The 13,346-nt window shown below is 38.3% G+C and overlaps 1 protein-coding gene across 5 annotated transcripts in view; it reads right to left on the bottom strand.

Moving 5' to 3' along the window:
* Positions 1 to 13,346, bottom strand: part of plekha6 (pleckstrin homology domain containing, family A member 6) — a 133,459-nt gene that overhangs the window by 61,555 nt on the left and 58,558 nt on the right. Inside the window, exon 1 of one of the 5 annotated variants that reach the window (XM_051672087.1) lies at positions 3,314 to 3,524. The exons of the other annotated variants lie outside the window; for them this stretch is intronic. Within the exon in view, the coding sequence (XP_051528047.1) occupies positions 3,314 to 3,345 (32 nt within the window). The 5' untranslated portion in view covers positions 3,346 to 3,524. Of the gene's footprint in view, positions 1 to 3,313; positions 3,525 to 13,346 lie in introns of those variants that run through there. 5 annotated transcript variants of the gene reach the window in all.

The raw sequence follows: 13,346 nt of genomic DNA, 5'->3' as shown, positions 1-13,346 counted from the left end.
TTCATGCAGCTGAGAGAAACGTATAAACAAATCAGAAACGCATCTGATTTCAATTAAAACATTTTATCCTCACTGTAATAGGATGACTTACAATGCATCCGGAAAGTATTCACAGCGCTTCACTTTTTCCACATTTTGTTATGTTACAGTCTTATTTCAAATACTTATGTACATGTGATTTTTTTTTTTTTTTTTCGTTTTTTATTTTTAATACATTTGCAAAGATTTCAAACAAACTTCTTTCATGTTGTCATTATGGGGTATTGTTTGTAGAATTTTGAGGAAAATAATGAATTTAATCCATTTTGGAATAAGGCTGTAACAACAAAATGTGGAAAAAGTGAAGCGCTGTGAATACTTTCTGGATGCACTGTAAGTTCGATCACATTCTTGCACTAAAAAAGGCTAGACACAGCGCAACAAATACAGTTTAACAGAAAGCAGGTGTCTCAATATGCTTTTAAAGTTATTTTTAGACACATCATCTAAATAACAGCGCTCCAGCACGAGACGCTGAATAAACAAAAACAAAGGGAAACAAAGACGTTGGTCTAGCGCACGTTTACATAGAAAAACAAATGGATGGTTACAAAAGCGTTCAGTGTGAACAGCCCCTTACAGTTGGTGGTGGTCTTTGGCCATTGTGTCTTGCTCTATTATAAGCATTTCTCAGATTAAGCAATGAGTTGTTTAAATGCTTTGTCAGGAAAGATGTTCAACTTGGAAATGTGTGTCTCGAGATCCACACGTTAGGTTCCAGTCTGTTGTGTTCCGTCTTTTTGAACAGCCCCTGGCCTGGGCTCATAGTCTGAGCCGCCTCACCACAGAGTTCAGCCAAATACCACTGCTATCTGTGAATATTGCTACTCTACATACAACTGTACTGAAAAAGTGTCTGGAGTAGTAGGAATCAGTGCAAGTGTAACACCATGTGAACTGTCTATTGAAGCATTTCCCTCCCTCATTTTACTTTTGACTTAACATTTGAGAATATAGACTTTTTATTTATTTATTTTATGCACATTAGTTGAAAATGAAATGCTCTTTTTTAACAGCCAGGATAGGAATGTTCTATGCAATAATATAATGGTGCTGAATGGTTAATGTATTTATTGCGCCCTCTTGTGGACTACGGAAACAACGTCAATTTAACGACTTTAAAATTTGAATATTAGTTCATATATATATATATATATATATATATATATATATATTTCATTTAAAAAGTACAAAACATTTTCATGGTTCAGTCAGTACTGTTTATTTTTGTAATAAAATTCAGCACAATTTTACTTTGAGTGTTATTTTTTCATTCAGTATCAGTTTTAAAAAATCGGTTGATTAATCGGTTATCGGCAGGTACTGCCCAACTTAGTTATCGGTATCAGTAAAATCCACTGTCGGTCGACCTCTACTGCATAGTATTTTACAGATATTTTAATAATATTTTGACTTTATTACAATGAAAATGTAAATGGCAATTATTTTATTTTGCAAGCAACATATTGTCTTTATAATTTTACACTTACTATTTTTCTCAAAGTATAAATCTGTTTTTATAAGATTATACAGATTATAAGAGTAATTCTGATTGCTCACATGGTAAGGGAAAGGATAAATGTTAATAAATTTTTAATAAGTTAATAAGTTTTGCATTAATTAATTGCAATGCCTCTAAATCATGTAGCCAGCTTCCATATATTTAAATCAGACATGACTACATTTACACGTATTTACATTTATTCATTAGCAGACGCTTTTACCCAAAGCAAATTAAAAATGAGGAACACAGCCCCTCTTTTTGAGCAGTACTAAGCTAACATGATCCAAGGACCTTTAATATGCTTTTCACACTATGCATTAAGCAAGAGTTCACCTACAAATTTAAATTCTGAACAGACTGAAACAGGATCTCAAATGAAATATGGCCGTATTAGATGCATTGATGTCAATGAGCCAGTTCACATGCACACCAATACGCTGATTACTCTCTAAGATCAGCTTGGGAAATGTGTTCACATTGGAATTGATGCAAAAATGTCTGATAGGGGATGGTGCATGTTATTAATTTGGTAGTAATTTAAAATGGGGTTGATTTCAGGGTACATGAACTTTTGGAAGCAACATGTTGATTTCCAGTGTGATCATGTTGTGAACACTGGTGTACAAGTTGCATGCTGTATTTGTCCAGTCAATGTTACTGACATCGGAAATATGCAAATAAGAACATTAACTCACACTTTACAAATGTACAGTTTGAAATCTGCAAACTTGATTACCCAGGATATTACTTATTAACGCAGGTAAAGTATGAACAGCGTTTATACATAGAACAAGATACCATAGATTTTTGTTAGGGTTAATAATGGGTCCATTTCTTGTGTTTTAAATGTAAGAGACCAAAAACATGGATGTAGAGCCCCGTTTGATGACTTTAAATTCATTTTGACAGTTCATTTGACAGTTATTATGAACTGCACATAGTAGCCAGAGCTCTTCAAAGATCTTTGGGCTGTTGAAGTGCAGGCCAGCAACATGCCAAATTCTTGGCATCAACCACTTAAGGATAACACAAGCAGAACTCAGAGTCTGTTCCGTCTCAGTATACAGACACACAACACACACACATCTCAACCTGATTGAGAACTAGCAACACAAGCCAAGAATACACTCATGCTGAAGGCATCTACCTCTTGACACCAAAGGTACACAAACTTGAACTCAATGCTCCATATAACACCAGAGGACAAACGTTAAGACAAATCTAGAACAACAACCTAGTCACTGAAATCAGGTTGAGGTGCGTGTGCACACGTGTACACGCTCCGACGTGGTCCTTTAGAGACTTGCAACTGAGCTTGCTCGCTTGTGCGTAACCTATAAACCTATATAGAGGCAAAAAACATATTGAGGCTCATAAACATCGATTATGATTGCTAATCAATTGAAAAGCGTCTGCCAAATGCATAAATGGAAATGGAAACAGTCTGACAACACAACACGTGGGTTCTAACAAACTGAGACACCACACTATACTGTATGTCGCTGCCAACACTGGGAATGACATTCAGATCCACAACAGAGGTGGCAACATAAACGCAGGCAACAAGACCCACAAATTAACCTCAGAGATACAAGCTACCATGCCATTTCCAGGAGAAACCCAGATGTCTCCTTCCAACACTGCATTGCAGTCCTGCCTGACCTCCAGCTCATAGTTTCCCTTCACACTGCTGCAATTCTCTCCCTTTCTGACAGCTCTGACGCTATAAACTTCACCCTTCCCTCGCTCCCAACATCCTGCCTTACCTACCTGACTCGCCGGTCCGCGCGGAACTTCAGCATTTTCCCCCAAATCAATCATATAAGTGTTGATGTGAGGCCAGGTGGAGAAAGAGACAGAGTAAAAGGGAGACAACAGCAGGTTTGTTATGCCAGAGAGCAGAGAGCCTTTATTGCTGGAGCTGTAGAGTGTTGGATACAATAATTGCTGTCCTCCTTTCTCTCCTTGAGCATGTGTGCTGTTGCCAGCCAGCTTCACGCTCTCTCTCTTTCTCTCTCGCTGTCCCTTGCTCAACCTCTATATCTCATTCTGGCTCTCTTGCCATCTAGATCTGCTCGGCTCAGCTTATTTGGTTACTGGTTTCGTCCGAATCTCTCTCCTGCTCACACGTGGGGTGTCCTATCAGTGATCAGACTGAGATGTAGATGCTACCCCCCAAGCCTCACAGAGTAGAAGTCATGACCAGCACTCCCCCGGGACGCCCATGACAGCCATGGCCCTATCAAGGCAAAAACAATAGGTCTTACCCACTTATCCAGGTGGATGTTCTCTGTGTCCACCCTTTCCTGAACCTTTCTCAGAGATACACACTCATCAACCACACACGAAAATAATTAGATCTATATCTCATACGGAGACAAGCTCAGCATTAAAACCACTAAGTCAGGGCCCAGGTATGGAAAGGCATAGTAAAATGTCCCATTGTAATGTATATTCATGTCAGATAGACTTTAATCATGTTTACAGATACAAAACTGGCAATTTTCCCCCTCTAATGGCTCATATATCTGTGCGTTAAATCAGGATTTCTGCCTGTTCTTGGGTAGCAGTAGGATACAACTGCAGAATAGTGATTTAATAGGACATTAATGTAGTTATTAGAACTTCATTATTATTAGTGCTAAGGTAAGCATCGTTATTGCTATTGCTCACACTTAGAGTTAGGGATTTGAACAAACCCTTAACCCGAAGTATAAAAAAATTTGACATGTAAATTGTCCCATCTGTGCTATGGACATAAAGGCTATCTGAAATTGTGCTGCTTTTGAGGAGAGATGCTGTTGCTTTTCTAAACAATTAGGCAATTTTTGCCAGCAGATGATAAAACAGATGAAAGTATTAGGGGTGCACTGATATTAATATCCAAATATTTAGAACAACATCTGCTGATACCGATAGTTTGGTGGTTCTGCTTTTTTATACATTGTTTCAGATCACTAACAATTAACTACACAATTTAGAAAGAAATTTATTCTCAATGTCTCTACATGTCTTCAAAGTTTCAGAGTAACTGGTCTCAGTTATACACAAAACACAAACAAAAATCACATTATTAAAGGAACAGTTCACCCAAAAATGAAAATTATCTCATGATTTACTCACCCTCATGCCATATCAGATGGCTATGACTTTCTTTCTTCTGCTGAACACAAATGAAAATATTTAGAAGAATATCTCATCTCTGTAGGTCCTCACAATGCAATTGAATGGGTACCAAAATTTTGAAGCTCCAAAAAGCACATAAAGGCAGCATAAAATAATCCAAAATACTCCAGTGGTTATATCTATATCTTCGGAAATCATATGATACAGGTAGGTGTGGGAGAGAAACAGATCAATATTTAAGTCCTTTTTTTACTCTAAATTCTCCTCCCAGCCCAGTGGGTGGCGATATGCACAAAGAATGCAAATCGCCAAAAACAAAAGAAGATGAATGTGAAAGTAAAAGTGAAATTGGAGATTGATAGTAAAAAGGGACTTTAAAACCCACACCTATGTCCTTTTGGAGCTTCAAAATGTTCACTTGCATTGTAAGGAACTACAGAACTAAAATACTCTTCTAAACATCTTTATTTGTGTTCAGTAGAAGGAAGAAAGTTATACACATCTGGGATGGCATGAGGGTGAGTAAATCATGAGAGAATTTTAAATTTTGAGTGAACTATCCCTTTAACTCACATTAACAAAATTGTGAATAGCCTCTTGTTAGGCTCACTTTAAATTTATAAGATTTAAAGGGCAAGCACCACTTTTAATTTCTTTAGACAAAGGCAAAAATCTAGTTTTTGTCTTGAAATTAATTACTAATAACAAATTGCATCCACACAGGTCTGTAAAATAATTCAGAGTCATCTGCTGAGGTTAGTTTTAAGCTTTACCCCTCTGAGTAAAGTTCTCTATTGGTGGGCTTTCATTATAGAAACAGTCTCACCAGATGGTCCCCGTACTTCGTACCCCACTGTGAGTGGATGTAACAGGGACACACACAAACACAAGACAGCAGCTTACCTGCCCCTCTGTGGGGATTAACTATACCCCCTTCCCACCCACCAGTGTGTCAACAGCACCCTGTATTTTAAATCTACATCTTCATTTTTTGCTGTATTTAAACTCCATGTGATAGTTCACCCAAAATGAAAATTCTGCCTTCATTTACTCACCCTCATGCATTAAAAACATACATGATTTTCTTTCTTCCATGAAACACAAAAGGAGATGTAATCCTCAGTCACCATTAACTTTCATTGTGAGGAAAAAACAGCATAATCAACTCTCTTCAAAATTTCTTATGTTCAATGGATGAAAAAAAGTCATACAGGTGTGGAAAGACATGAGGGTGAGAAATGACAATGGGATTGTAATTTTTGGGTGAACTACAATCATAACCATGAGTAATGAATATTTGAAATGAACTCTTGAATATATAAACTTAAAACTTAAACCCTACAGACTTCTTAAATTTGTCACGTCATTGTTTGCATCCAGATTGCAGATTCTGCTAATCCATGTGCCGTGCTGAAAGAGCTCAGCATTCGTTTATCACCCATGATCCCTCCATAAACCCTGAATATAAAGAGAAAGCATTCATTCAACATTAAGGCACAGAGCTGGTATGGAATGTACCACACAAGACTGTAATGTGTCTGGTTTTTGCTGTACAAGACGACACGTGGCATGCTGTTAGCTACCGAGTCTAAACAGCATATCCATTTGCTAACAATTTACCTGCTGTGCTTGTGCTATTAAAACTGTCCTTCAGTGCTGCGCTTAGTATTGTGAGCTACACACTCAATTTAAAATCGTCCTTGTGGTGAGAGTGTGAAGGTCAGCCAGAGTCAGTTTGTCATCTGCGCTTGTGGGACCAAAATGGTTCGTATCTGTGCTGTCTCCAAGAACAGCGCCCACTCAAAGATCATCTGGGAAAGCTACAGAAAATATGCGATTTATGTATTGTGCGGGGGTGGAATTATGATTACGATTATGATGTCTACTCATTTAGATAGTCAGGATGGAAATCTAACATCATATTTTTTTTTGTTTTTATAAATCATGAGTCATAACTGAATCTTCACCATCAAAACCTGGATTTGAAAATGTAATAGATAGCAAAAGCAGTGGTTTTCAATTGGTTTCAGTTCAGGACCCAGATATTACACTGAATATCAAATGGCGACCTGACACAGTACCAAAATTGTTAGTCTTACAAAAGTGCCAAAAAAAGTCCTTAAAATCAAACATGAAAATAATAATGCCATGAACTGTGCGGGCTTAACCATTAAAAAATAAAAAAAAATAAAAATGATAACATGCTATAATTGTTTTTTTTTTTTTTTTTTTTACATGGTTAAGCCTGCACAGTTCATGGTATTATTATTTTCATGTGTCATTATTTTCAAGGATATATTTCTACTTGATCTAACCCTAAACATTACTTTTGTTGGTGTAACCTAATGTATTCAGGTTGATTTAATCTTATAAAATAATATATTTGACTTAAATAAAACCAGTTAATTTCGACGTTACCACATGAAGCACGTTTAGGTTACCTGCAGACAGATCTCACAGTAAAATCGGAAACAGTAGTTTGACTTTTCTTTAGGTAAACTCCCAATGCTTCACTTACCGAAACTCGAAACACTGCCCCCAGTGAGCGGTAAGTGTTGTTAAGCGTTTGGGCATGTATGAGCTCCATTTCCTGGATGAAACGTCCATGGAGGGGCGCCAAAAGCGAGTTGTGAAGTGAGTTGTTTTCAGCTGTGCAGGCTGTGATACTTTGAAGAGGAATGCATATTTTATAAATTGTACCTCCAACCTAAACCCCCAACCTAAACCCCAGACCTAAACCTTACCATCAGTGGAGTAAAAATGCAATGTTAGGAGAGAAAATGCAACCTCCACATCGCACTTGTCACTGATTATGCGAAAGCGATTACTTCCTGGTTTCAACGCGGGATTCGAAAAATACTGGAACTCTCTGAAACAACATGCTGACTTCGTGTGTGACCATATTGTTATCTGACAATAGGAAAAATTGACAATTTTGTTAATGCCTAAACAACAGGAGCAAGTGTGATTTATTGGCCTAACACATGGAAAAAACACTTGTTCAAATATTCTATTTGTATAAGTGACAAATGTTACATGTGACAACTGAATTTCAGGCATAATAATAATAATATAGACTTTGACTGAACATACGCATTTGACAACACAATACAGTATATGGGTTTTCTCCTCCTATTTAAAAGTTGACAAACAAATTTATCTTTCTATCCTCACAAAGCATTGCTTTGCTGCATATTATTATTTTTTTCCCCCTGCTGTCCGTGACCCTGTCAAAACAGATGTGCAACCGATTTTTTTGGTTTGCACCCCACCAGAAAAACACAGATTTAAAGTATATTTGATTTGTATATACAGTATATATATAATATATATATATATATTTAAGATAATTATTTTAAATTTTCTGCTTTAGTGTGTAAACATTTATTTTGCAAATAGAATAGAATAGAAGTAGAACAAGGAGTTTTGCAACAGATGGTTCACTCAGAGCCCGGATCTCAATATCGAGATCAGTCTGGGATAACATAAAGAGACAAAAGGAACTGAGAACATGTAAATACATAGAACTGTGTCAAGTTCTCCAAGATGCTTGGAACATCCTATCTGCCAGCAACCTTGGAAAACTGAGCGCAAGTGTACCTAGGAGAGTTGATGTTTTAAAGGGACAGGGTGGTCAAACCAAATATTAATATAGATTTTTGTTTGTTTGTTTGTTTGTTTGTTTAGTGCAGTAAAACTTCTCATTTGTATGAAGTTAGTTGATAAATACAAATTATTCATTGCATTATTTTTTAAAACATCCTCACTATAAAACATCACAGATGATATGGCATGATGTCAGGTTTAGCATGCTCCGATACATGAAACCATCATGTTCTAACTGCTACTGCTCCGCACACTGACAGGTATTCTGATTTTAGCTGAGATCCAGCATTAGACATGACAGTCTCTCACTCCCCCGTCATACTGTATACACAGGAATGAGATGCGTGGCACAGCAGTCGTAAGCTTCTCATCTCCCCTGTCATAGCACCAGACAGGTCTGATAAAGCATATCTACATCAGAAAGGACTGGAGAGTTGGAGAACTGTCTCACAGACCCCCATTAACCCCAATGGACCAAAACTGCACCACACATTTCAAGCAATAAATAATACTTCTTTTAACTAAATAACAAAAAAACTATATTTTTTTTTTTAACAAATTGGCAGGAAAATACTATTTAAATCTCCAACCGCAAAAATGCATCAGTGTGCCTTAGCGGTAAACATTAATTTAATTTACACAACAGCACTCATTAAGTAATTTATAGATTTTCAATGTAGCTTAATGAAACTTTAGAGAATATCTGAGAAGTGTGGTATCAACATATCAACATTTCAGCCTCCTAGCTTGCTGGAAATGCTTTTCAAAGTTAAAGATTCCCATTGTGCCTTAGAACACACCTGACTCTGAGCACTTTATTAGGAATACTTTGGTCTTAATAAAGTGCCTGATGTGGTCTTCTGCTATTGTAGCCCATCCGCCTCATGGTTCAACGTGTTGTGCATTCTGAGATGCTATTTCACTCACTATAATTGTACAGAGTGGTTATCTGAGTTACCATAGCCTTTCTGTCAGCTCGAACCAATCTGGCCATTCTCCATTGACCTCTCTCATCAACAAGGCATTTCCGTCCGCAGAATTGCTGCTCACTGGATGTTTTTTGTTTTTGGCACCATTCTGAGTAAACTCTTTTAGGAGACTGCCAAAAAACAAAATTGGTGACCGGAAAAAGATGTAGAGCTATGTAATAAACTGTTTGCGATAAAATATTTTCTAGTAAAAACAAAAATATTTTATCAGAATACATGGATTGTTTTTGAATGGACGTCAATAGGGAAACAAGCTGTTAGGCACCGGAGGGTGTAGTTCCTGCATCTACCAGCAGGGGACCTAACAGGGACCTGATAACCAGCCAATTCCTCCCCCCTGCTTTGCTACAGCAACCGTGAAGTAGCATTCACATGATTGCCGCTGTTTTGAGGTTCATGTGAAAAGTGCTGCAAAATTGGTCTTGTTTAACTTTTAGTTCTGGCACTGTGCACGTAAATGATACTTCATCCAAATTGTCATGTGAATGCAGCTTTTCACAGGTCCCATTTGGGTTTGTTTTGTACAAAAAAAAAAAAATGGTTAAGAGGTCCTTTCTCCAACACTTGACCATTGACACGGAACCACTGTTGTATGTGTGTTTGTGGTGTATGCATCAGTGTAATGGCCCTGGACATATCACAAAAGTTCTGCCCTATCCCAACCAGAATCTAATGTGAAATTGGTAAATGCGTTAATCGCGTTAAAGAAAATTTAACATGTTAAACATTTTTTATTAATTGCATGCATTAACGCATTAATTTCGGCAGCTATAATAGACATCATTTTTGTAGCCAATGGCTTATAACACACTTTTAAGTAGAAAAAAATACAATACATCACTAATATCAATGCTTGGGTCAGTGAGGGTTAATCTAGAAAAAATCCAGAATAGCAGTTAAGCTGACAAAGGTATTTGTGATGTCATTCTCCAATTTATTAAAAAGATGGTAATGAGACAGAATACAATGATGAATTTGATGTGTGTATATGTGCCTGTGCATCAGTGTGTGTGTGTGTGTGTTTTCATTTCTTCTCTCAATGCTATGAGATGATGCAATCACAAGCCTCTCCCCTGACCTCAGCATCGCCAAGATGGTGGCGGCATGCAGCATCACAATTGCCACATCACAACGACCACATCCTTACCGCCAGCCTGCTCACTTGCCAGATCATGAGTGAGGAGAGGGGGGTAAAGGGATGAAAGGAAGGTGGGAGATATGGGGAATGAATAATTAGACTCGAGTGCTGCCTCCAATGAACTTGCAGCAGCAGTATCGCACAGCGAACCACAAAGCGATCCGCTGACACGTGTTCATTTGTTGTTTTCTGAACAACAGCAGCATTTCCACTGAGTCTATTTCAATGGCAAAGATGGAGCCAGTGTCCTCCTGATGTCCATTCACATAGAATATGTCCCAGTACATACACACACACACACACACACACACACACACACAGATATAATGCATTTGAAATTACTTCAAAGAGACTGTAGTCAAGATGAATCGTGAATGGTGATGGCACAATATTGTACACCACCGTTTAAATAGCTCAAAGTCATTTTATATTGTACTTTCTTCTTTAGAGGACGTGAGAAAGAGCAAACATGGCATTTCAGATATTTTCCTAGCAGCTGCAATCCTGAGATAGCACACGCATGTTCACTCTCACATGCAATGACTCATCCCACATTGAGGATGACAGAGGAGTCATTAATGAAGGTACCACACACACACATAGATCATCCACACAGTCTGATAATGTGTGAGTCTATGCATGCTGACAGAACATATTTCCTTTGCATAATGTTGGAGCCATGTACATGTTTTTCTGTCATGTATGTTTAAATATCTGATTGTTGCGTGAGTATTGAGAGTAATCTGTGTCATTAAATAATTTTACATTATAGACATCTGGGGCCGTAAGTTAAGTTCACCCCCCACCCCCAAATAATGACCCCCCTCAAAAAATAATTTATTCAGACTCATGCTGTTCCAAACCTTTATGATTTTCTTTCCTCTGTGGAACACAAATGGAGAAATTTTGGATAATGTTGATGCTGATCTTTTTTTCCATAAAACAAAAGTGAATGGGGAATGAGGTCAGTCCCAAACATACAGTACTGCCTAACATCTCTTTTTGTAAGAGCAAATGATGACAGAATTGACATATTTGGGTGAATTTGACTGTTTTGAAACCATTCACCATCAAAATGTTGTATGTTGCTAAATACAAGACGTTTTGAACTCATATTAACAATAAAACTCAAAATACAAGTATTATTTGAATGATGGTTACGGGAGAAATGTGTCACAACACATAATGCATCGCACCCTGCTGCGTATGGGACTGCGTAGCCGCAGACCGGTTAGATTGCCCAGGATAACCGTTGTCCATCAAAAGCGCCTATAATGGGCATGCGAGTGTCGGAACTGGATCTTAGATCAATGGAAGAAGATCACTTGGTCTGATGAGTCCCGTTTTCTTTTCCATCACGTGGATGTCTGTGCACATGTTCACTGTTTACCTGGGGAAGTGATGGCACTGTGGGAAGACGACAAGTCGGTGGAGGGAGTGTGATGCTCTGGGCAATGTTCTGCTGAGAAACCCTGGGTCCAGCCATTCATGTGCAAAGTCAGTTTGACATGTGCCACCTACCTAAACATCGTTGCAGACCAGGTACACCCCTTCATGGCAATGGTATTCTCTAATGGCAGTAGCCTCTTTCAGCAGGATAATGCGCCCTGCCAAACTGCACACATTGTTCGGGAATGGTTTGTAGAACATGATGAAGAATTCAAGGTGTTTCCCTGGGCTCCAAAATCCCCAGATCTCAATCTGATTGAGCATCTGTGGGATGTGCTGGACCAACAAGTCCGATCCACGGCAGGTCCACCTCACAACTTACAGGACTTGAAGGATCTGCTGCTAATGTCTTGGTGCCAGATACCACAGGACAACATCAAGGGTCTTGTAGAGTCCATGCCTCGGTGGGTCGGTGCTGTTTTGGCAGCACTCGGAGGACCAACAGCATATTAGGCAGGTGGTCATTTTAATGTTTTGGTTCAGTGTATATCACAAAATATTGCATTATCGGATGGATGGATAGAACAGACGGACAGACAGACAGACAGAGAGACAGACAGATTTTTGGAATAATTATCCCTTTGAATTAAGATTTTCTGCCACTGTGGCAGTCTGATGATGTTGTAATGTTTCCCTCTTTAAGTCTATGCAAATTGCATTTACATTTGTTCCCATAAGTCAAACAGCTCACAGCAAAAAGCCCAGGTGCTCCCTATGGCCACTCCAGCCCAGGATTGCAGAAATAGAAAGAGAAAAAGACAGGGAGAAAGAGAGAAAAAGCAGTAGCAATAAAATAAAAGAGCAGAGGTGGGGAAATATACCTGTGTCTAATTAATGAAGGGAAGGGGGGGGGGGGGGTTTGCGGTAAGTATTGATTGTTAAGACTCATTGGATCAATGCACTCTGGTGGAAAAAGGCTGCTGACAGGGCTTTCTCACAAGACTTTCTTCCAAGACTATCCCATTGAGTATTGTGCTCAGTGTAGCATGAGGTTGTACATTAAACTGCTTTTCATTTAACGCAGCAGCATTTAATAACTAACTTAAATGCTCAGTTAGCCCTGTTGCAATGAGAAGGTTTACTGTATGTTGCAAGCACTGAAGTAATGAAATCCTAAAGCTATAAAATTCTAAATAAGCTCATCACTAAAACTTAATCACAATGAACTGAACTTATCATTTTGATTGTTAGTAGTTTCATAAAGCCTGCGACAGACTCATCAAATCATGGAATATTAAGCACGCTCACCCACAGCTGATAAATCACATGCTTAAAACCAGCTTCTGGCCATAAAAAAACACAAAGTTTACATGATAATATGAAAACACGAATTCACAGGTACCTAGGATTAGTGGTCGACCGATATATCGCAGAGGCCAATAAATCAGCCAATATTTTGACTTTTTTCATTATCTGCATCGGCCGATAAATTTTCCCGTTTGGCCGATTGTTTTCTTGAGGGCGCCGAAAATCACCTGCTTGCATATGAAGCGAC

This window comes from Myxocyprinus asiaticus, chromosome 35 (genome assembly GCF_019703515.2).
Source record: "Myxocyprinus asiaticus isolate MX2 ecotype Aquarium Trade chromosome 35, UBuf_Myxa_2, whole genome shotgun sequence".
Taxonomy (NCBI): domain Eukaryota; kingdom Metazoa; phylum Chordata; class Actinopteri; order Cypriniformes; family Catostomidae; genus Myxocyprinus; species Myxocyprinus asiaticus.
This window is presented reverse-complemented; position numbering and strand designations above follow the sequence as displayed.